The 23,554-nt window shown below is 45.5% G+C and overlaps 2 protein-coding genes across 6 annotated transcripts in view; both read right to left on the bottom strand.

The window, feature by feature from the left end:
• Positions 1–16,817, bottom strand: part of BCL2L1 (BCL2 like 1) — a 44,772-nt gene extending 27,955 nt beyond the window's left edge. Inside the window, exons 1-2 of one of the 5 annotated variants that reach the window (XM_045832953.1) lie at positions 15,405–16,817; positions 13,383–14,058 (exon numbers count right to left, since the gene is read on the bottom strand). In XM_045832953.1, the coding sequence (XP_045688909.1) occupies positions 13,383–13,946 (564 nt within the window). In that variant the 5' untranslated portion in view covers positions 13,947–14,058; positions 15,405–16,817. Of the gene's footprint in view, positions 1–13,382; positions 14,077–14,308; positions 15,365–15,404 lie in introns of those variants that run through there. The other 4 variants (XM_045832954.1, XM_045832955.1, XM_045832952.1 and 1 more) reach the window with 4 other exon arrangements.
• Positions 16,818–16,964: 147 nt separating this feature from the next.
• Positions 16,965–23,146, bottom strand: LOC123815037 (40S ribosomal protein S25-like). The gene is made up of 2 exons (XM_045833199.1): positions 23,126–23,146; positions 16,965–17,567 (listed from the first exon to the last, which is right to left on the bottom strand). Exons 1-2 carry the CDS (start codon positions 23,144–23,146, stop codon positions 17,100–17,102), a joined length of 489 nt encoding a protein of 162 aa, XP_045689155.1. The 3' UTR covers positions 16,965–17,099.
• Between the last annotated feature and the right edge of the window lie 408 nt (positions 23,147–23,554).

Here is a 23,554-nt window from a genome sequence, read left to right as displayed (position 1 = left end):
CTTTGGACAAATTCCTTAACTTCCTTATGCCTCATTACTTTCCTCTATAAAATGAGAATAATAAGAGTACCTACCTTGATGGTATGGTTTTGAGAATTCAGTGAATTAATATGAAATTCTGAAGTGTAAGTGCTCAAAAGACGTTAGCTATTACTAAAATTACTGTAACATCTGTGCTAAGTTTGACGTATATGATCTTACTTCATCCTTACAAAAATCTTGAGGCAAGTATTATTACCTCCATTTGTCAGGCAGGGGAACTAAAACTCATAAAGGGACAGGAATGTGCCACAATCAGAGCTGCTACATGATGGAGCCCAGATTCAAACTCAGCTCTGACTTCAGAGCCCATAATTCCAATAACGAAATGATCCCATTCTCTTAAAAAGCCTCCAGCATAGTACAGGTGCCCCATAAAAGGAGCTGTGGCTATTATTCCATTGTCCCTGAAGATCTTCCAATAGTAGGTGCTGTGGAGCCCAGAGGAAAGGCTTCTTTCACCCTGATGGGCTCTGAGAGGGTTTCAAAGGCACTGACCTGGGTGCCAACTGTAGAGTTTGCTCTGGAGTTCCATGGACTCCCATCACTGAGACTTGGGGTACTAATTTGGAACCACAACCAAGTAATTCAGACTCAGAAACTGCCCCCAGGTGCCCAGACACCTGGCATGGATAGGCAGGCTGTTTCCTCAGGGTTGACTTCTTGTCTGGCCCTACATATCTTTCAGTTTCATTACTTAGCCACCAGCCTGGGGCCTCATACCTGCACCTGTGGACTGACTTAGTCCCAGGGGACACTGAGCCTTAGGCTTGGACCCCTCCATGGACCCTGCCCCAAAGGGCCATTTCTGAGTGACTACCTAGGGACTTCCTCGATATGTTAACCCCTAGGGTTCCATATGAATGTGGGTGCTGTGAGCAAAGGGAACATTTTTTAGCTGAGTAGCAGATGGAAAGTGGGTAGAACAAAGGATAGGCGTTCTTGTTCTGAATGAGGTAAGTGCGGGGTTAAGGCCTGCTGTGCCTCACAGTTTTGTTTATGCAGACTGATCCTGGCCGAGTCAGAGCTCCCACTCAGCAGTACACCCCAGATGGACAGGAACTTCCTGGACTTAGGAATAATTAATACTCATTTCTACTTTCCACTTGAGTCACATTCAGAAGCCCAACCTTGCCGGGTAATTTGACTACAGAAGGTAACTGATGGCTAAATCAATGAATGATCAAACTTCACAGTGAGAGGAAAAGGAAAGGCCTAGCTTTGGTAAGCTTTTCCCCTATATCAGTCACTGTGCATACACCACTCATCGGTATGTTTGTTAACTGAGTCACTAAACACTTAGCCACCTAGAGCTAGGCCTAACAGTAGCTTATAACAATGACTGAGACAGTTTCCATCCTCAATAAGCTCAGAGCACCTTGCTTAGTCTTTCTCCCAGCAATCCTGTGAAATGAGTATTATTTTCAATTTACAGGTGTCCAGAGGCTTAGAGAAATAGTTTGTCCAAAGTGAAGCCAGATAAATGTGAGAGCTAGGGTATTGCTTCCACTCAATAAACGCTTGTTGGTTGCCCTGGCTGGGTGGTTCAGTTGGCTGGAGAGTCATCCCGTATGAAAAGGGTTGTGGGTTCAATCCCCAGTCAGGGCACATACCTAGGGTGCAGGTTCGATGCCTGGTCAGAAAGTATATGGCAGGCAACTGCAACCAATCAATGTTTTCTCTCTTCCGCGCCCCCCCAACACCAAAATCAATAAACATATCCTCAAGTGAGGATTAAAAAAAAATATGTTGGTTGAATGAATGAATGAATGACACAGCTATGGCTGTGACCTCAACAAGGAGGAGCAACAAGACCAAACGTATTTCTGAAAGTGCTTTTTCATCTATCATTTCCTTGGGCCTCACAGCTAGCCCATGAGGGAGGCAAGTGGGGTGTTATCTTTCTTCAACAGATGAGGCAACAGGCAGAGCTTGGGCAAGAGACTTATGGCCACAAAGCAAACAAGAAATGGGGCCGTCCTGGAAAAACTCCAGAGCTCCCACAACACCTCGTTAAATCATTCAAACACTTGCCATGCACCTACTGTGTGCTAGGCATGCTTCTACACACTTTATACTCAATCCACTCAGTCAACAAATATAATTGAGCACCTTCTGTATTTCAGGTTCTGTAGCAGAATCTAGGGATACAGCCATGAATAAAGCAGAGGACGAGGTCCCTGTTTATTGAAGGCACTTGGCAAAGATCGAAGAAAATATGCACTATTGCTAAATGCCTACTCTGCAACACTGGCCAATGCTTACAGTGTACAAAGCATGACCTGGGGACCCTATTGTGGAGGAGGGTGGGAAACAAGGTTGAGTCACAGTTCTGAGCTTCAGGAATCTTAAGATCTCCAAGGTCTTGGTTCAAAAGATAACCACATACTTTACCAAAAGAGTAGCTCCAATAGCAATGACAGCAACTTGATCACCTGTGAAGGCAATTCAATAAAACAATAACAGTTGCTGCCATACCAGGTAGTAATTACTGTATGCCAGGCTCCAGGCTAAATGTTCCATGTATCTTCCCACTTATTTTCATGCATATAAGACTCTTTCAAGAAAAGCATTATGTATTATTATCCCCTTTTTTGTAGAAGAGAAAAGGCAGGGGGAGATTAAGTAATGTGTCCAAGGACAGCTATACAGCAAGCAGGATTCAGCACCGGTTTGTCAAATTTCATACCTGACTCTTAACAGTGATGGAATTCCTCCCAGGGAGGCACTGTAGAGGTGGGCATCAGGAATACCAGGAGCAGCTGCTGCCTGGGGTGCTGGTGCCTCCAGAGCCCCCAACAGATTCTTCTTCGCTCCACTGAGATGAGAAGGGTGGGAATGATTAGGCATGCTGAAGCTATCCCTAATGTTCCCTCTCTGCCGAATGTCCAGGAAAGAAGTTTGTGACCTCCAGTTGCCACCTACCAAGCTCCCAGGGAGAGAAAGGAGGAGGCAGGGCAGGGTAGTCTTTCCTCGCTGGGATGGGGGGGAGCACACCAGGGAGGAAGGGAAGAAGCCTGATTGGTTCTTTACTCTCTTGGGCAGGAAGCCTGTACATGTGATGTGGTGTATGTCCTTCACATGGAACCCCCTTGGGGTAATGTCAGGGCCCCTTTTGGACCCAAGAAGTCTCGGAGAGGAGGGACTGATACAACCCTGAACTGCAAGCTTAGCTAACAATTTCTAAGCATTGTAACTAGGTCATCAGGTTCCTGGAGAAGCCAGCTGTGGCTGGGGGGGGGGTGGGAAGGGAAATTCTGCAGCCTACCAAGATCCCTACTTCCCTTCAGGCCCCACCCTCCCCGAAATCTGCACCTGTTCCCAAATTGACCCCTTCCCCCAGCTGGGCCCAGCTGTCAACGGCTCCCAATGCCCCACTCTAGACTTCCACAAGCAGAAACCACAGAGTGGGAGGCGGGGGGTCGCTTTTGGGCAGTAGGCACCTTATTATCACTTGAGCTCTTCAGAAGGGAGCTGTGGGGCAGGGAAGAAGTGGCCTCTGCTAAGGGGTATTTCTTGCTCCACTAGGGCAGCAAGAAAGCTGGGCCCCTTTGAGCCTGCCCAGGGTACCTTCCTGGCATTGTTGTCACAGGTGGCAGGAGACAGGTGATGTTTACTCTGCTGAGACCAGAATTGCCAAAAGGCTTCAATCAAGTCTTTGAATCTGCACCTGGCCCAGAGCCCCAAAATAACAACCAGGGCAGCCTACCTGATCTGCAGGTCGCAGGTGCCTCTGGCTTTTATCTCCCTGCAGCTTGGTCTGCTGAACCCAGGCTGGCAAGGGATTCTCTTTCCCAAGGTTTACTGAAGACCTGGTAGTACCCCTCTGTTGTTGGGCCTCATCCCATTGGGCCCACCTCTACCATCAACCACCCCTAACCCTCTTCTGAAAGGCCTCCACCAGTCACCACTCCCTTTTTCATGAACCATTTCAATAACAACTCACACTCTCTTCAGCGACTCTGCCTCTTCACCATCTCCCAAATGCTTCATACACAATCCACCCTCTAGATCTGTCCGGGTGGTTCTTACCTACCACCATGCCACTCTCTTTTCACTTCCTGAAAGCCCTTATAACCCACATCTTCCTAACAGACAATAATAATGCCTTACACTGACTGAACATTCTGTGTGTATGTCAGGCACTGTGCTAAGTGAGCTACAGAATCACTCATTCACCAAATGCTTTTTGAGTATCTCGTATGTGTCAAGCAATCTGCTAAATGCTGGAGATAAAGGTAAAAATGAGACAATGACCCTACACCCTGGGAGTTTAGGTTTTACTGGAGGAGACGCGCAGTAAACATGTAAACGTGAGTAGCTTCTGTTGAGGAGATATTTGAGTTGAGACCCAGAGAAGATGACAGCCCTAATCAGCTCTAGGGGAGGGGTGACCCAGGCAGAAGAAACACAGCAGCCTATGAGAAAGAGATTACTGCTATTATCTTCACTGAGGGATGACTATTATCTTCACTTTACAGATGAGGAAACTGAGGACTCAGTGTGAATTGCACAAAGCCACACTGCTGAGAAAACTATTATTCAAGACCTTAGTGACCTTTCCCCTTTCTGACACTCCACAACTGGTACAGAAGGAGGTCTGGGTTGGTGATGCGGTTGGCGAGGGAGAAGGTGCACACTGATGATGCAGGCTAAGAGTGGAGGCCCCTGGGTCATCAACTGAGTGGCTGATCGTGGAAGTGGGCCGGTTTGGCAGGAGTCCAGGACATCTGTAGGATGCAGCCAGTGTGTCTGTCTTCTTCCGCTTCTAGGGTCCACAGCACAGATTTGGCACAATTTGCCTGGAGCCATTTAGTGAGTGTTTTGGGTACTGCTTCAAATGAGTTTGCTTCCTTAGGGACAGAGGCATTTTTGTAGTGTAACCTACACCTAATAATAACCACCCTTCATGTTCATTGAGCAGACCCTGGCTGAGCCCTTGCCGAACCCCAGGCCCTGTGCCCAGTACTTAGGGTGAAATAAGCCAGCCTGGGCCTGCAAAGAAGCTATGATGCAGTGGCCTGAGGGTAGGCTTTGGCACCAGATATATGTGAGTGCAAGATGCACAAGGTGTGTTACTGTAGATGCTTTATAGAACCTCTTGAGGCTCTGAATTCTCCATCTTCACATCAGAGCAGTTGTGAGGACCAATCAAGACGATAAAGTCAAAGGTATAAACATAGCACCTGGCACAAAGCCAGCACTCAACATAGAGTATCTGTTATTATTACTGAAAAACACTTGTGTTTCACTTTCTAGTTTAAGCCTTGTGTGCTCTGGTAGGTTGGTATTACTCTCTCAGATTTATGAATGAGAATTTGAAGCTGATTTGCCTAGTGTTACACCACCAGCAAGAAATCAAGCTAAGTTTCAAATTGGAGTCACATTTTATCTATGGGTATACTAAAAGTGATCAATACATAGTAACTAGGATAAACTTTGCCTGGCATGTCTGGGAACTGAGGGGACAGATCGGTGATGCACACAGCCTGATAACAGGATACCAACCAGGCCCACGGTGTGGGCCATAAAAACAGAGCATTTAGGCATGAAACCCAGTCCCACTCACTGCAATAACCAGTCTCCGTAGCATTTAGCACATAAAAAGCATCCATCAGTACTGGCTGACTTAACAAATAAAAAACTCTAAAGACAGCTCTGAGCAATCAACCAGACTTAGGGAAAGTAGGCAACATTGATAACATGTGCCTTACAAGCCAGAACATGGATTCTCAGTCTGGCTCTGTTATTTGCTATGGGACAAGCCCCAAACCTTAGTTTCCACTCTGAAATGAAACTGAGCATACCTACCTAACTACCTCACTATAAAATGATGTATACAAAGAAGTCTGCTAAATTATAAAGCGTTTTCATGCACATAAAAGCAATTATCAGACTACTAAGGCAGTAAAACGTGAAGTCAAACACCTGGAGTTTGAATCCCAGGTCCTCCTGGTACTAGCTTATGAGACCCTGAGCATGCCACTGTGCTCTGAGCCTCAGATTTCTTAACCATAAAATAAAGACAACACCACCTATCTTGTAGGGTTTTTAAGGAATCTGGCTGCTGGGTTGGGGTAGGATTAAAGATAACAAGCTTTGGAGTACAACAAACTTGGTTTTAAAGACAGACTCCGCCTGCTGCTAAGCGATTCCTCCAAACTTTGTTGGGACAGTGACACAGAGATGATGTTGGTAAAAGGCTTGCCGCACAGTGAGCACTGGACAACGATCACCTTGACACTGGAACAGTGGGGACAGGAGGGACAGTGTAGTGTTTAAAATGTGGAAGCTACCCTCCCAGGTTTTGCCACTTACTAACTGTGCTACCTTGCATAAGCTGCTTAACCTCTCAGTATCTCAGTTTCTTCATCTGGATAATAATAGTGCCAACTTCAGGGTGGTGTTGTGCGAATGAAATAAATTAATACATCTAAAGCACTTTAAACAATGCTTGGCATTGAGTAAGCACTTGATAAATGTTAGGTGCTATTAATAGTGATGTTAACAATAATATTAATCACCAAGTGGAGTAAGAGAGACTGTTTAATCCTGGGACACAGGCATCCCATGGAATAATTCGAGGTAAGAACCTGGGCAGCTGTTGCTAGGCAAGTTCTTAGCTGCTGAGAAAAACTCTTTATGGAAAGGACTTGAGGCTGGGGGCTCCTGAGCAAAAAAATCCCAGTCCCACTGACCAAGAGGTCAGCCTCTGGGGAGGCAAGTCAGGCTCCTTGGAAGGGACACTGTGTTCCCAGCCGCCTGACTCAGGGGAACAAAGGCACGTGTGTGTGGCCAGGGAGGAGGGAGGGGAATGTTTCCCTTTCAAGAGCAGAACAAAGGATCTGAGGCATAGTTGAGTGCGTTCCAATCCCCTCCCAAACTATCTCCCATGCTTCATGATTGTCCAACAAGGTTTTCAACCTAGCTTCTTCCTGAAAGGTGCCTGGGTGGGGGTATAGCTGGTGGGGTGGTGGGGGTGACATGCTCCACCTCACTCTACCCTCTGTCATCAATTTCCAAGAGGCAGAATTTATATGTGCCAAACCTCTAAGATCTCTCTTAGGAGTTTCCGTCCTGTTTAGGGGTGAGTGGGGACCCCTGGGGGAACTCAGGGTTAATGGATGACATAAGGCACTGCAAGTGACAGGATTAATGTCCCTCTAGGGAAAGTCCAAGACTGAAACTGCTACTGAGTGAAGAAGCCATGGAGAGAACCCAGGAGTCCTGACCAACCCCCAGCATGGGCTTGGGGGGAAGTCTGACATAAGTAGAAATGCATTTTCTAAATCTTAAGAGGATGATCAGAGTCTGGAGAGAGAAGCTGAGTGAAGGGTAAAAGGGGAGTAAGAAAAGAAAGTAAATGACGAGGAAAGGGAGGGACATGTCCAAAAAAAGCAGTTTGTGTAGGGGGGAGCCTTTAGGGACATTACTTTCCAGTTTCCATACTCTCGCTCGCAGGAATCTGGCTGCTGGGTTGGGACAGGAAGCAGTCCATGGAAGTCATGGCAATGGTATTTCCTGAAGAGCAAGAGAAAAACCTCTAGTTCCGAGGGGAGCTCTGGAGTCTGCCCAAAAAAGCCCTGTAGCTTGGAGGTAGCTGTAAGGCTCCAGCCTGGCCCGAGAGGCTCATCAGGGATGAAACCAAGTAGCTGAAAACTCCAAAGGCATTTTCTTTCTTCAAAAAACTATTTGCAAAAATCAATATGTAATAAACTGGAAGCCAGAAGATGCGACTAAAGCAGCCCTAGGATGCAGCTGCTGTGTGCTGCTGATCCCAATAGTCACTACTCGGAGAGCCTTAAGACTGGATCTAACTCACTGAATCTTCACAAAAGGGCACTATTACTATAGCCATTTACAAGTTAAAAGGCCTGCCCAAGGCCACACAGCAAGTAAATGGTCAAGTCCCGATAGGAAAGTCTGAACCCTGCATCTTCCTCCTGATGTAACCTTGGGCATGCTGCTTCTCCTTCTCAGCCTGATCCCCTTCCGGCTCATCTCCCTGGGTGGCCGTGAGCATCAGAACGGCAAGGTGGATAGGAAAGCGCTGAACGGTGAAGTGCTACATATATCTGGAGTTATTATTATTGTGGGGCCTGTGATAAACTACCCTACATTGATCCTGAGATTAGCTAATTTTTGCATTTAAAGTACTGCAGCTGCTGATAGAAAAGAGTCACGCTAAAACATAGCTAATGTGAAATGTGCAACAATGATGGAATCTACCACAAGGCCAGTGAAAACCTTAACCTTAGTTAAGTATACACAATGTATGTGTATGTGTGTGTGTGTGTATATATATATATGTATATATATATATAAAGTGTATGTGCATATACACAAAAATATATACAAATATATACGTATGTGTATATGTGTAATTACATGTTTATTGTCTATCTTTCCCACTGGAATGTGAACTCCACAAGGGCAAAAAGTTTGTTTTATTTAATGCTATACCTCTGGTACCTACGACAGGCTGACACATATTAGGAGTTCAACAAATACTGTTTGAATCAATGAATAAATGATTAGGTAAAGGGCAATTCCCATTACTATTATTCTGGTTTGATAAGTGGCTGCTTCTTCAGAAATTCAGTGGGCATCTCTTCTACTAGGTACCCATTATGCCTAAGAGCTCTGCTCAGTGCTGAGGAAATAAGTGTGGACTAGGACACTCAGGAAGCTCCTAAAGCTGACAGAGATGTGGTAGCTTTAGAAAGGCCTTCTTTACATTAATTTAAACTCTACCACTGTTATTCTCCTCTTACTTAGCCAAATTCTGCTGGGTACTATACCAATAAAAAGACTAAGCCCCTCTTCCTTCAGATATTTGAAACCAATGATCATATTCTCCTGGGTCTTCTCTTCCCCAGGCTAAACAAAAAGACCCAGTGGGATTGTGTGACTTGGGCCTGCCAACTGGGAATGGGGAAGACAGACTGTCGGCTACAGGAACAGAAGAGAAGCAGATCCAGGAGCAGAGTGACTCCTTCAAAGAAAAGAGAGGGAGCCCTTGGGGAGGACTCCGTGGAATTAGGCTGGAGGTTGGGGATGGAGACAGGGCCCTGTTAATTAACGTAGTAGGAGATTATGTTTCTGTAGAAGAGCAGCTCACTGGGAATTACCTCTAAACCTATCCACACTACACCGAGAAAAAAACACGGCTGCCGAAAGAAAGCCCAGGGTGAAAGGCTGAGGGCACTGGGAAAACCAGGGAGGCTGGGCGTAGAAGCAGACACTCAGGCCCATGGGCCTCAGGACAGATACCTGTATGGGAAGAGACGGCAAACAACTGCTGCTTCCCAGAGCCCTAACAAGTCTGGTGACCGCCCACACCGAAGTCAAGAAAACCCTCTGGGTTCCGTTGGGGCCCCCTGAAAAATACCTGGGTAATTTTCTGCCAGAGGCTGAAGGGTCTCATGGGGCTACTGGGGAGATTCGTCGTAGGAAGTCTGGAAAACCCTGTGATGGTGACAGAGGTTTAACAGCAACCTCAAATGTATATCCAGAGCTGGGTTCTTTGAGGGGGAGCCCAAGACACTTGTATCTCACTTTGGAACCTGAATGACATTACTAAAAATTTCCACATTTGGGGTTTCTAATGGGGTTTCCCCGAGAAAACCGCAGAACTGCCAAAGCTGCTGAGACCTGAAAAGGTCGCTAAGGTATTTCAGCTAAACATGTGTCTATGCCAAAGCAGCCAGAACAGGTAAGCAGCAGCCTACAGAAAGTAGAATACCACAGAGCCATGAAGACGGGGAAAGGCCAAATTACGTTTTCTCTCCCGCACCGTCCACTGCTCTCAACAATGGCGTTTCCACCTAGCTATGGGCTTTTCCAGGGACAGCAATCCCAAAATGTCCTGGCCCACCAGGGTCCTCACACCATAACTGTCCACATTCCCACTGGAAAGCTCCAGAAACACTCTTGTCCCTTCAGGAAAGGTCACATCATACACCATTCTGGGTGAATATCTCAGAGGCTGACTTATTTGTTCAGAAACTCTGGGGGCAAAGTTCAGTCTTCTGAGGCAAGTAATCTATTCATTAAAAGGGGTGCTTCCACCCTACAATTAAGGAAGGGCCTTTGTCTAAATCCTTTACTAGAGTCAAGCTATGGCAGGTGGCTATCATTATTCTGTTTTATAGGTGGGAGAGATGGACAGACAAGACACAAACAGGCTCTGCATCTTGCCAGGTGACTCCAGGAAAGCGGTGGTGTGGCTATGAGTCTGGCATTCCAGTCTGTGGAGCACCCTCCACAATGAAGTAGGCATACCTGGAGCAGGTCACCTCCTCCCCACAAACACATCATTCTTATCTATTGGTAGCACCTGAGAGGATTTTAACGAAAAAATCACCAAGAAGCCCACTCTAACTGGGCAAACCCTTGATAGCCACTCGAGTCTTCCCAGTGCCAGAATCTGAGACTCCACACATGCCTCTGGGAACCTGCTACTGCCGACAGAGGCCCTGCTCCTCCTGCAGCTAACTAAACAGTGCCAGGATCACAGACCAGAGTGAGCACCTCCACAGGCGTGTTTTACCTGGCCCAACAGCATCTCTGGCTCTCTATGCTAGTTTGCTGGGGTCATTTTATTGCTCCGTGGAGAACCTGATAAGGATGGGAAGAGTTTAGACTTTGAAGTCAGGTGAACCTACATGTAACTTCTCATTCAGTCACTTAACTGGCTATGGGATACCTGAGACCAGTCACTTAGCCACACAGGTACACTGGGATTAAATCTACCTACCTTGGAAGGTTATTGTGTGGAATATATAAAACAGCATGTCATTTCCATGAGGAAAGATGCCATGTCTGGCTTATGGCTAGCACCTAATGCAGTGGATGTACCTCATAGAAGATGCTCAATAAATTGTGGTTGTATTAGTAGAAGACCTAACTAACACAATGCCTTGAACATAAGATGTGCTCCATGAAAGCTCATTTCCTTTCCTTTTCTGGTAAAGAGGTTACATTTAGAGAATATCCAAGGATAGAATGACCCATAACTTCTACACTCACGGATCCCCCAGCCAGAGCCTCCAGGAGATGCCACTGCAGTAGCCAGTCTGTGTAGCTCACACAATGGTGCCTGAGAGGGAAGTGGGAGGTACTTTCTACCCAAAGGATCCTGAGTCAATGTCTTCTGACCTCAGGGAAAATGCACACCCAGAAATGGTTCTGACATAACTGGCTCATCTGCACGCATCCCTTATGTTCACCAAAGAGGACGTGATATATGGTATGTTGTCCAACAAGCTCTGGCAATTCTTGAGCAAAAAGAGAGAAAATGGAATTTCATTCCAGTGGCTGTCTAATGAACTTGCCCAGTGCTGTGTCTAAAACCTCTTCTCACGTGCAACATTGGGTGACTCGCAATTCTCTGGCCCAGGCAGAGCTCTGGAGAGGCTGGCTGGCAGACGAGGAACCTCTCCCACATTGCCTTGTGTTAATAGCTGGCAACAACTCACCTGTTATTAGGACCACTGGCCAAAGACAACAGTCATGCAAAGTAGGCAAGTGGCCCAAGTCTCTACCTGGAGATGCCTCAGAGGGTGTGTCTGAAGAGCTGGAATCCAGTCCCTCCTATAATCAGCTGAACAAATATTTGCCCCCAAAGAGAATCAAAGCAGGAGGGAATGAGAGGTCATTGAACAAACCAACAGGAACTATTTAATCATTTATCCCCCCAGGGAGTTCATTTACAGAATGGCTTTCAAGTCTGGTCAGCCTTAGCTCTAGAAAGCTTTCTACCTTCACCTCCCCCAATCCCACCCCAGTCATCTGACCTCTGACTTGATCTCTTTACTTAGTACAAGGACTGGCAGTGGGAGGAGTGGATGAAATTGCAAAGAAATGGGAAATAAGACAGGGGGTGGGGTTCCAGGGCAAACTCAGAGGTTTCTGCTCAATGGTAAACTGAAGTGCCTGCCACGCCCTAGTCCCAGCCCAGGGATAATTGCATTCTTGACATTCCTGAGTCCAGGGTGCATGGCCCCTTCCACCTCAGCTCCTTCAATAGATGACTTATTTCCCACAGCCCACTCAATTTTAGGGGTATTCTGAGGGGGCAGACTGCCTCTCATAAGCCCTGCACTTCCCCTAGGCTGGAAGATAGCAAGGAAATAGGACTGGGCTCGCTGTAGAAGAGCAAACACTGTCTACAAAGACCCCTGGTACAGATTCTCTCACCACTATCTCATCCTGACTTGGTGATAGGCAAAAGAATTCTCCCTCCCAGGGAAAGCAATGAGGCATGACTCCTGGGCCCAGAAAGTGTGCCTGGAACCAAGAACGACTACTACCACAAACTTGTTGGAGTTGGTCACTGTGCTCACATTAGCTCCCTTAAATTGACAATGCCCTGAAAGTCAAGGGGGGCTTGCCACAATTTTTTAGTGGAAGAAACTGAGGCTGAAGGTAAAGTGGTCTGTCCAAGGTCACGCAGCTAGGTAAGTCACAGTGGTGGGACCCAAACAGATGTCGGTTTGATTCTGAAGTCAGTCACTGAATCTCGATGTCCCACAGGGCCCCACAGACTCGGTTCTTGCTTTGCCAGCAAACAGTGTTCTCGGGGCCCTGGCAGGAAAGCAACAGGCAGAATAGCTGGAGCTCCCCAACCGATCCTAGGCAGTGAGGTACAAAGTCCAAGCTTAATGCGTGACACAGCAAGAGCTCAGCAAACAGGCCGACCGTGCAGAAAGTTGCACACTTCAGAACAAATGAACTCAGGGGTGCAGCACAAGCACAACTGGCCACTGCCCTAAAATCAGACAACCCTCAGCCATCCAAGCCAGTGGGAACTGCTGCCTGGCCATGCCCTTTTCTGAGAGAATAAACACCAGGTATGCAAACTCTGAAATAAAGAGAATTTGATGTGGAGAAGGGAAGCCAAGGGCAGACATCCCTGGGGGAGTAAGAACGGAGAGGCTTGTGGGTCACCGATACTCACTATCTTCTCCAGGCATTATACTCATCATCCCTTTGAGCGGCGAGCCATTGTGTCAGGGTGAGGGGACACTGGACTAACTTCCCACTCTCAAGTGAACAAACAGGCTACGCTTTCCTCCACTGAGAAACAAGAACACAAGTATGAAAGAGTGGGGTCATGAGGGTGACCAGAATGGAAGATGCCTGTTCCTTTGAGAACTAACTGGGTCATCTATAGTCCAGAACAGTTAACCTCTTGTGGTGCAATAAGGCCAGTCACGCCTCCTTAACAAACATGTGTGGCAATCACCCAGCACAACAGAAAGAGATACAGAGAAAGGCTGGTGAGGATCTCTCTGACCAGAGGCCAAGGAAAAGGGACACACAAGGGGTGCAATCCTTACCCAGCCGCCGTTCTCCTGGATCCAAGGCTCTAGGTGGTCATTCAGGTAAGTGGCCATCCAAGTTGCGATCCGACTCACCAATACCTGCATCTCCTTGTCTACGCTTTCCACACACAGCGCCCCACCGAAGGAGAAAAAGGCCACAATGCGACCCCAGTTCACCCCATCCCGGAAGAGTTCATTCACTACCTGCTCAAAGCTCTGATATGCTGTCCCTGGGGTGATGTGGAGCTGGGATGTCAGGTCACTGAATGCCCGCCGGTACCTCAGTTCAAACTCATCGCCTGCCTCCCTCAGCGCCTGCTTCACCGCTGCCATGGGAATCACCTCCCGGGCATCCAAGCTACTGCTGTGGCCAGTGGCTCCATTCACCGCCGGGCTGTCCGCCAGGTGCCAGGATGGGTTGCCATTGATGGCACTGGGTGTCTCCATCTCTGATTCAGTTCCTTCTGGGGCCTCAGTTCTGTTCTCTTCCACATCACTAAACTGACTCCAGCTGTATCCTTTCTGGGAAAGCTTGTAGGAGAGAAAGTCAACCACCAGCTCCCGGTTGCTCTGAGACATTTTTATAATAGGGATGGGCTCCACCAGTCCATTGTCCAAAACACCTGCTCACTCACTGAGTCTGGTCTCTACTTAGTGGTTGTCTTCTGAGATCCAAAGCCAAGATAAGGTTCTGAAGGGAGAGAAAGAGCTTCAGGAAAAGAAGAAATGAATACACGGCTATTTCACCTACAACATCACATTCCACCTCCAGATAACCACAGATGGTTTCTTTGTGGGTCTAGCTTCCCACAGACTTCAATGAAGTCCAATTGAAAGCACCAGTGGTCTCTGAATCATCACACCGGCATCTTTTTTTATCCCAGCCACCCCCTTTTCTCCCAAGCTGTCTGCCCCCCATCCCCACCACCCGCTTCACCTACATTCAAATCCGTTTCAGAAGTCAGGCAGGTGCAGCCCCCCGGAAGATCTTTTGTATCATAGGTCGGGAGAGGAGGTGGCAGCCGGGATGCCGGTAATTCAGCTGGCCCGGAGGTGGCTGGCAAAACAACCCAGCTCCGGCTGGAGGGATCATGCGACCCAGCCGGCTGGGACCCCGGAGGGCGACACAGGAATTACGAAGCTCAGAAACCCGCCACCTCGCTTGCTTCCTCCTCCATCGCCCAGAATGAGGGCGGCCTCCTGCCACCCGGGAGCCCAGCCCCCTCGCTCTCACACGCTCCTGGCTCTCCGCCTCCTACTGGGAGCCAGGAGAATTCTCCGAGGTGGCTTGTGTGGGCTTTAGGGTTTTTTTTGTTGTTATTGCTGCTGCTGTTCTATTTAAGTACCGGCCCAGGGTGAGGCTTCCGAAACCCTGAAGGGACTTCTCAATGGGGCTCAAGGTTTCCATGAGGGACAGAGAGAAGGGGAAACTGCCTCAGACATGAGGTCTGACTTCGGAAAGACCATCCCCGGGCCTTTCCGGGAGGCTGAAGACCGGGGACCCCCCAGAAACGCCGCTGGTATTCTTTGAATTCCCCAAAGGCCCTGGACGCGGCGTTGGCGGTAGGGGATTGCCGGGTCCTCCATTTCCCGAACGGACATAATGGCCGCCGGCGCCCTGCACAAAGACCGGGTGAGGGTGAGGCGCCCGGCCTCTCCTCGGGTCGGGGAGAAGGGTTGAGGCCTGCTCGAGGACCCCCGCAGCTGAGACCACGTTTTCCTGGAGCCAGGCCCGATGCGGCTTCCTGGCGCCCCCGGGAGGGCTTGGGGGCCAGGGGAGGCACCTCTCCGGAGCCCGGGGCGGGTGGGCTGTGGCCTCGCGCCTTCTCGCGCGCGCTGGGCCGGGTACCCGCTGGGCCACCGCCCCGTTGCTAGGCAACTGCTCTCCCTCAGGGGCGCCCCTAGACCTTTCTGGTCTCGCCCCCAGCGGCCCGACCGGCGTAACCAATCAGAGTACTTAGTCGGCACAGAAGCGGGACGGCGAGGGCTCCCATTGGGCGCAGCGCCTGCCACGCATCGGGGAGGCGGTGCTCTCACCTGCGAGCCCCGCAAGCCGTGGGGGACCACATTCCCCCCTTCCTCCGCCAGGTCGTTTCCAGACGCCAGAGCTCTTCGCGGCCGAGTTCCGCGCCGCTGACCCGGGCTGGCCTACCTGGCTGACGGCTCGCTCTGTCTCTTCCGAACGAGCCGGCCTCAGTTTCCCCTGAAGAGATCTGGAGAACTTGCAAGCTCAGTCACTTCCGGTGCCGCGGCAGCGCGCGCGAGCCCGAGACGCAAAAGGAGTGCACGACTGGCGTCAAGACCTGGAAGCGAGCGCCCCCTTGCGGTACATCTGGGGAATCCGGAGACACACAAAAAATCAATATTTGCGTTCACATTTCAATTCATTCATTCATTCAGTCAGTTTCATCCATCTGTTAGTTTATATATGGAAAAAGCATTTCATTGTGGCTAAGAATATTGAGCTTTGGATTCCAACTCCAGTTGGTCAAGTTCATCAACAGCTCTGTGCCTTAATTTCCTTCACTGTAAAATGGGTAAAAATCAAACTCCATCATTGAGTTACTGTGAGGATTAAAAAAATTATTGTTTGTGAAGTCCATAAAACATTGTATGGTCCATAGAATAGGCTGCATAAATCCATCCATCAAATGTTTATTGTTTGGGTGGCTGAAGATAGAATTGGGAACAAGAAAAAACATGGTCCCTGCTTTCATGGGCACATTTTCAATCCTTTAGATGGAGAGAGACAGTAAACAACTAAGAAAATATACAAACAAGGTATTTCAAATACTGACTAGTGCTATGAAAAAAATAAATCGTGATTTGTCAAAAAGGGTGAAGGGAGAGATGCTACTTTTGACTGGGTGGTCAGGGATGTAAGCTTTGCCCAGGAAGGGAAAGAGACATTTATTCAATCAACAATTGTTTGTGTAGAGCGGCTGGGTGTGTCCTCTTTGAGGAGATGACACAGAACCCAACAGTGGAGGTACAAGAAAATGCCAACCCATGGGAAAAGCCTAACGAATGTCAACCTCGGCATAGGCAGCAGCTGCGCAGTGTTCAGAGGCAGGAAGATTTTGGCATGTTCCAGAGGCTGAAGGAGAAGCAGTGTGACTGGAAGGGGGTAAGAAAGAGCAAATGTGGTGTGAGAGGAGGTTGGAAAGTTGATCATGGGACTAAGTTGCATTTGATTCTAAACATTGAAAGATGTAATTTAATTGATTAAAAATTAAGTATGCAGAAAAACAATGTTAAAAATATACCAAAACCCTGGTTGGGTGGCTCAATTGGTTGGAGTGTCCTCCCATACACCAAAAGGTGGTGGTTTCCTGTCCAGGTCAAGGCACATACTAGGTTGCAGTTTCCATCCTGGACAGGGTGCTTATGGGAGGCAACTGATGGATGTTTCTCTCTCACATTGATGTTTCTCTCTCTCCCTTCCTCTCTAAAATCAGTGAAAACATATCCTCTGGTGAGGATTAATATTTATATATACACATGAGGGGGGAACCCCCAAAACCAGAATTTATTTTTTAATTGTATATTTGTTCTTACATGTTTAAACTTCAGTCACCTTCAAAGTACTCTCCATTTGATGCAACACACCTATCAAGACGTTTTTTCCAGTGCTCAAAACAGTTTTTGAACGTGTCAATTTTGATGCCTTTTTTTTTTAGTGATTTAATACAGTTTTATTTTTCAAAATGTGCAGCTGGTGGGACCTGTTGTTCATGCATCTTCACCAACAGCTAGGGCATCCCCACCTTTTGTGTTTCTTGTGTAAATTACTTGAGCTCTGTGCTTTGAAACTAGTTTAATAAACCCTTCACTAAAGAGCCCCTGAAGGGCTGCCCTGGCCAAGGAACTGCAGACCTTCAGTTGCTTAGAGACAATAGCTGGGGTTAGGAGCTTGTAGTTGGGAACTTCCTTACAGAGTTTGTCATGTGTCGCTTTGTCAAACAAGACTAGGTTATTGAGCTTGTCCCAAGCTTTGCCTTTGGACCACTTCTTTTGGGCCTTCATCCCAGATTTGTTCACTGGGTCTTTGTCTTTCTTGGCTGACTTTCCAGCATCTTTCTCATCATCCTTGGGTGGCACAGTGAAACTCAAGGAGCACCAGCAATCACTCCAATTTTGATGTCTTTTAGTGCTTCTGCTGTTTTTTGTCTCACCTCTTCCACATTGGCAAATGTTTCCCTTTGAGAACTTTTATTTTTTTAATCTGAGGAAATAAAAAGAAGTTACTTGGAGTGAGATTGGGTGAATAGGGAGGGTCGAGCACGGGGGTCATGCTGTTTCTGGTCAAAAACTGCTGAATACTCAGTGCTGTGTGGGCAGGTGCACTTGCTCATAAATTGCGCATTACGAAAGGGGCGGATGTGTTGAAAGAGTCTACAAAACAAATTCACTGAAGTAGAATGCAGCCTCTCACAACAACACCAGCTAGTACACTGATACAGATGGGTTCCTAGAGCACTCGTGTAGCAGAAGCCTGTAATACAAGGGGCCCTCCAAAAGAAAATTCTGAGTTTTTTTAGGGGTCCCATATATATACATATACAGGGTCCAACAGAAGTAATGCCTACTTGAGTGTGGCAACGATATAAGTGTAATAATTTATTGTTTTAATTCAAACATTTCACCTGAAATGTCATATGGTGTGCCTGAGTGTGATATTGTGTTATAGAATTACATGCTTATGATTTTGTAATAAAAAAGGGACGTTATTTGTGCCAGACCTCATGTATATATAAAACAGAATTAAAAAGTGAGTCCTCTTCTCACTCTGCTTCCCAGGCCCCAGTTCCCCACACAGAGGTCATCATTCTTAACCCCTTTCCTCTATAGCTGGGGTGTCAAACTCATTTTCACTGAGGGCCTCATCAGCCATGTGGTTACTTTCAAAGGGCCGAATGTAATTTTAGGACTGTGTAAATGTAACTACTCCTTAACTAGGGGCAAGGAGCTTGGAGCTGCCACTGGGTAGAAGCAAGGTGCAGGGCTGGATAAAACAAGGTGGGGGGCCGGATTCGGGCCACGGGCCTTGTGTTTGCCACCTGTGCTCTATAGCCTTTCAGAGACGGTTGCTGTATTCACAAACAAACATATGTATAAATGTTTTACCCCAATATGCTTTTTTTGCTGAGTTCTACATTTTGGATCTCCCTCAATTTTTTAAATTAACAACTTTTTAAAAGGTGTGTCATAATTTACTTGCCCAATCTCCTACTTTGGAACACGTAGGTAGTTTCCAAATAATGCTATAACTTGTCCATTTGTTACTTTGCATATGTGGGAGTTCACCTGCTGAGTAAATTCCGGCAAATGGAGTCATCAGTAAATGAGCGTGTGGATTTGTTTTCCATTTGTTTTAACGGGTCCTGGCACGGCGCTCTCCGCAGCGGCTGTACCAGTTCGCTCTCCCGCCAACGGGTGCTGATTTCCTCACATCCTGAGCTGCACGGTGTGTTGTCAAATCTTTTTACACTTGACAATCAGATAGATAAAAACCAAGAGACATTTTTATTTTCCACTTCTTTTTAGTAAGACTGAAGTTGAGCAATTTTTCATATTTATGAGTCTGGGGGGGGGCGCTTGTTTAGGTAAATTCTCCGTTTAATTCATTTGCCCTGTTTTTTTTTAAGTTGGTCTTTCTGCTGATTTTTTCCCTTATTGATTTAAAGGGATTTTTATCCTTTTTACATATAAGTTGTAAATATTTTTCCAGTTTATGAAGACATTTTTATTTTGTATGGATTTTCATTTATCGGTCTTTTCCTTTGTGGCTTCCAGGTTCTATGTCATTCTTAGGAACACCTTTTTCTGATCAGTATTATAAAAATAATTCTTTGTTTTCTTCTAGTTTTTAGTATATTGTTTCATATTTTATATTTAAATTCTTGTCCTACCATAAGTTCACTTTGGTGTATGGTGCAGGCACCCAAAATTGTTTGCTAAGTAACTACCCCATTATCCCAATATTGCCATGTTTCCCCAACTCATTTGCAATGTCTCTGTTATTGTAATCTACATTCCCAATTTCAGAACTTTTCATTAGTTCCATAGAAGGGTTTTAAACTGGAGTAGGGCATGATCTTGCTTTTATTTTTAAAATCTGTGGCGTCACAATGATCTCAATGTAAAAATTAACATTACGGATGTCTATGACGTGCTTTGGGAGCCCAGCAGAGGGCAGATGGACCCTGCCCAGAGACACGGAATCCACTGAACTGGCCCTTAAAAGGAGAGAGAGGAGGTAAGGGGCATTTGAAGCAGAAAGCACTGCCTGAGAAAAGGCATAGAGGTCTGATGTAAGAGCGCATGGTACGTTCTAGGAATGAATTGAGATGACTAAGAGGGTCATGGTGGTAGGGGAGACTAAATGGAAACGTGTATCTAAGAGTGCAAGACACTAAACAGGCACCAGAGAAGCCAGTCAGGCTGTTGAAATGGAAAAGTCACAGGGAGATATTTATTTTGGAAAGGTGGATACAGTCTTTTGGGAAAGGAACTTTGCAGTATTAGTCGAGAGCCTTGCAGACAACTCTGGAAAGGTCATTAACAAATGATCTTTCATTGGAATCTAATTTATTTTATTTTACTATTTTTTAACCAAATAATAAATATTTACTGAGGGTCTACTATGCATCAGGCATAACACTGAAAGTGATTGGAATCTAATTCAAAGAAGTGAAATGTAGCCAAAGATTTACCTTTGACAGAGGTGTTTATGCTAGGTTATTTATTGGGTTGGCCAAAAAGTCCAAATATTTTTCTGTATGATAAAAGACATATTTTTCATTTTCACTAATAACTTTATTGATTTGGATATTTTGAGTATGTTGGCTATGTCCTGCGTGCTGTAACATTGAATCAATTGTTCTCAATAAATGTCTCGATTTGATTGCTGTCAATTTCAACTGGTCTGCCCGACCATGGAGCACTGTCCAGAGAGAAATCTCCAGCATGAAACTTCACAAACCACTTTTGACATGTTCGATCAGTCACAGCACCTTCTTCATTCACTGCATAAATCTTTTTTTGTATTTCAGTTGCATTTTTATCTTTCTTGAAATAATAAAACACGATACACTGAAAATGTTGCATATTTTCTTCCATCTTCAATATTAAAATGACTTCATAAAAATTCATCAATTTTAATATTTTTTAAATGCACATGGATATGACAGCTGTCACAATACAATGTCACAAAATTGTCTCAAAAGAAGTTAAAGACAACTAAGGGCTACTAGAGCCAACGTATAGAAAAAAACAAACAAACTTTTTGGCCAACCCAAATAGCACAGGAAAGAAATTAAAACTGAGAAGTTCAGAATGATGGTTTATATGGGTTAAATTCACACATTACAATTGTAATCGAGGAATATTTAGTGGTGTGGAAAAATGCTCAAAATGTAACATTTTGTAAAAAAAAAGACTATAAAACTATACTGAGAATTATTTTAATTTTTAAAAAATGTACATTACATGCAAAATATAGAAGGAATTATACCAGAATGCTTAAAGGTGGTTATTACTGGGTAATAAAATTATGGATGGGGATTTATTTTTTGTAATACTGTTCTGTATTATCTAAACATGTCTGTATTTTTCAAACTGGAAAACACTATTTAAAAACTTCTTCACTGAAATTTAGATGACAAGAAAATGGTAGTGTTAAGTGAAAATAAAAGTATACAAAATTAGATGTGTGACATGATCTCAACTTTAAATAATACCACTCACAGGAAAAAGCTGGGGAGTCAATATGATAAAGACAAAAGAGAAATAGAGAACCCCCTGGGGGCACAGATGCTGAAGAGAAACTGGACCAGAATGGTCAATAAACCTGAAAAGATGCTCTACTTCACTCATTGTCAAGGAAAATGCAAACAGAAGCCTCAGTGAGATACCATTTCATACCCACTAGATTGGCAAAAAGTGAGACAATCTAAACAAATCAAGTGTGATTCAGAATGTGGAATAACTTTGGAAAAAAAACTGTACTGTTACCCAGTAGAGTTGAAGAGAACCATGACGAATGACCCAGCAGTTCCATTCTTTGATATATGTCCTAAAATAACTCTTGCACATGCACGAGACACAGATATAAGAATGTAGCCTCACTACTTGTAATAACAGAAATTGGGAAACTACCTAAGTGTCCATTACAGCTAAATGGTTAAACAAATAGTAGTATATTTATGCATAGTAATATGAGATAGTGAGAATCTAAGTGACTTTAGCTACATGGAGCATGACAAAATCTCTCACACACATTGCTTGAAAAAACTGCAAAAAATAATGCAGTGTAATTCCATTTATATATTGTTCGTTTCTTAATCAACATACTGTTGCGGGTTCGGGGTAGCCAGCCTTCTCCAGATGGCCCACCCCCAAAGATCCCTGCCTCCAGTCATTCACACCCTTGTGTAGTTTCCTCCCCCATGGCACCAAAGCTGTTCCGTGTGACTGATAGCAAATGGCAGAGGTGGTGGTATGTCACTTCCAAGGCTGGGTCACTCCCTAAGCATGAGCAGCCCTCTGGAGAGGCCCACGTGTGGTGAAGACAGGAAGCTTCCTACTAGCAGTCCGTGTGACGGTTCTGCCCCAAACAGGCTTCAGATGACAACAGGTGACAGTTTGACTACAACTTTATTTGAGACCCTGAAACAGAACCACTCCAGTAAGCTGGGTTCCTGACCCTCAGAAACCATGTGAGATAATAAGCGTTTGTCATTTAAGCTGCTAAGTTTAGGGGACATTGATTCTGCAGCAATGGAACACTAATACAGGGATGTATGCATATGTGGGAAATTATGTATGTATGTGTGTTTGTACATTCTTATCTTACTTCAAAAGTAACGCTTTTTTAATTTGTAATATTTGGAAAATATTGGAAATAATAAAGAAGAAAGAAAAAATAACTATAACCTAGACTTTAGAGGCAATGTCTTCACTATTAGCATTTTAATTTATTTTTTCCTTTTTAAAATTGATTTTGTTAGATATTGAGTAGTGTGTATATATATAAATACATACACATATATGTAAAATTATGAAAAGTATTAAGAATAATGAGGCAATAAACCCTGTGTACATATATACAATTTAATTTAATAAGAACATTTCCATGACCTTCCAACCTCCCCATTGTATCCTGTTCCTGGTTTATTTTGTACCCTCCTCTATCATGTGCAATGACTAGCTTGAACTTCACGTTTATGATTTCTTGACATTTCTGTATAATTTCCCTTTGACGGCTGTCACCAGCGGCTCCCACCAGCAAACTTCCCCAGGAGTGTCCTTGGCTGGTCACAGCGACCTCACGTGGAGGTAGCTGACAGTTACCTCGCTGCCCAGAGCCAATGACCCACTGGTTGCGTCTCTTCTCCGAGAAGTAGGAGCCTCGGCGGAGCAGAGTCCAGATTTCTGGCCTGGTTAGATGGTAGGAGTGACAGGCACGGAGCGAAGGAGCGGATTTGGTAGGGGCAGGAGCAGAAGTTGATTCTTTCTTTCTCTCTCACCGTTTAAAAATAGAGTCTGAAGAACCCGGATGATTTTCTACCCCACTGGCTCCTCCTCCTCTGTCCTTTGTAGATGTTTCTTTCCTACCAGGCTTTCAGTGTTAAAAAATAAATAAATAAATTCAAATACATAGCAACATTCTTTTTTTAAAAAAATTAAAAGATAAAACTCCTATCACCTATCCTTTTTGTCCATAAGTCCAGTTTAGTTCCCTCTGAAGTTCCCACCGTTGTCATTTTGTTGCGCATTCTTCCACACCTTCCCTCTCCGCACACATCCATGTCAGGAGATGCAGAATGCGCAATGGTTAGGGGTGTGGTCTCTGGAGATGGTTTTCTTGGGTTCAAATCCTGACTGTGTCACATGCAAATTGTGTGACCATGAAGTTGTCTAACCTTTCTGGGCCTCAGTTTCCTCAATCTATAAAATGGGAATGGTAACATTACCTACCTCCTAGGGTTATTGTTAAGATGAAGGGAATTAGTACGTATTTAAACTGTCTGGTATAGGACAAGTGCTCTGTGTTATTACTTATATATACACATGGGAAAAGTGGAGCATTGTTTTGCAAATTAAAAAAATTATGGTTTCATAATGCATTTATATCAGCGATTTTCCACCAGTGTGCTGCAAGAATCTTTAAAACATGTAATACC

The sequence above is a fragment of the Phyllostomus hastatus genome, unplaced genomic scaffold (genome assembly GCF_019186645.2).
Source record: "Phyllostomus hastatus isolate PE091 unplaced genomic scaffold, TTU_PhHast_1.1 phas_contig_17, whole genome shotgun sequence".
NCBI classification, from domain to species: Eukaryota; Metazoa; Chordata; class Mammalia; order Chiroptera; family Phyllostomidae; genus Phyllostomus; species Phyllostomus hastatus.
The sequence above is the reverse complement of the archived record's forward strand: the minus strand, read 5'-3'. Positions and strand labels throughout refer to the sequence as shown.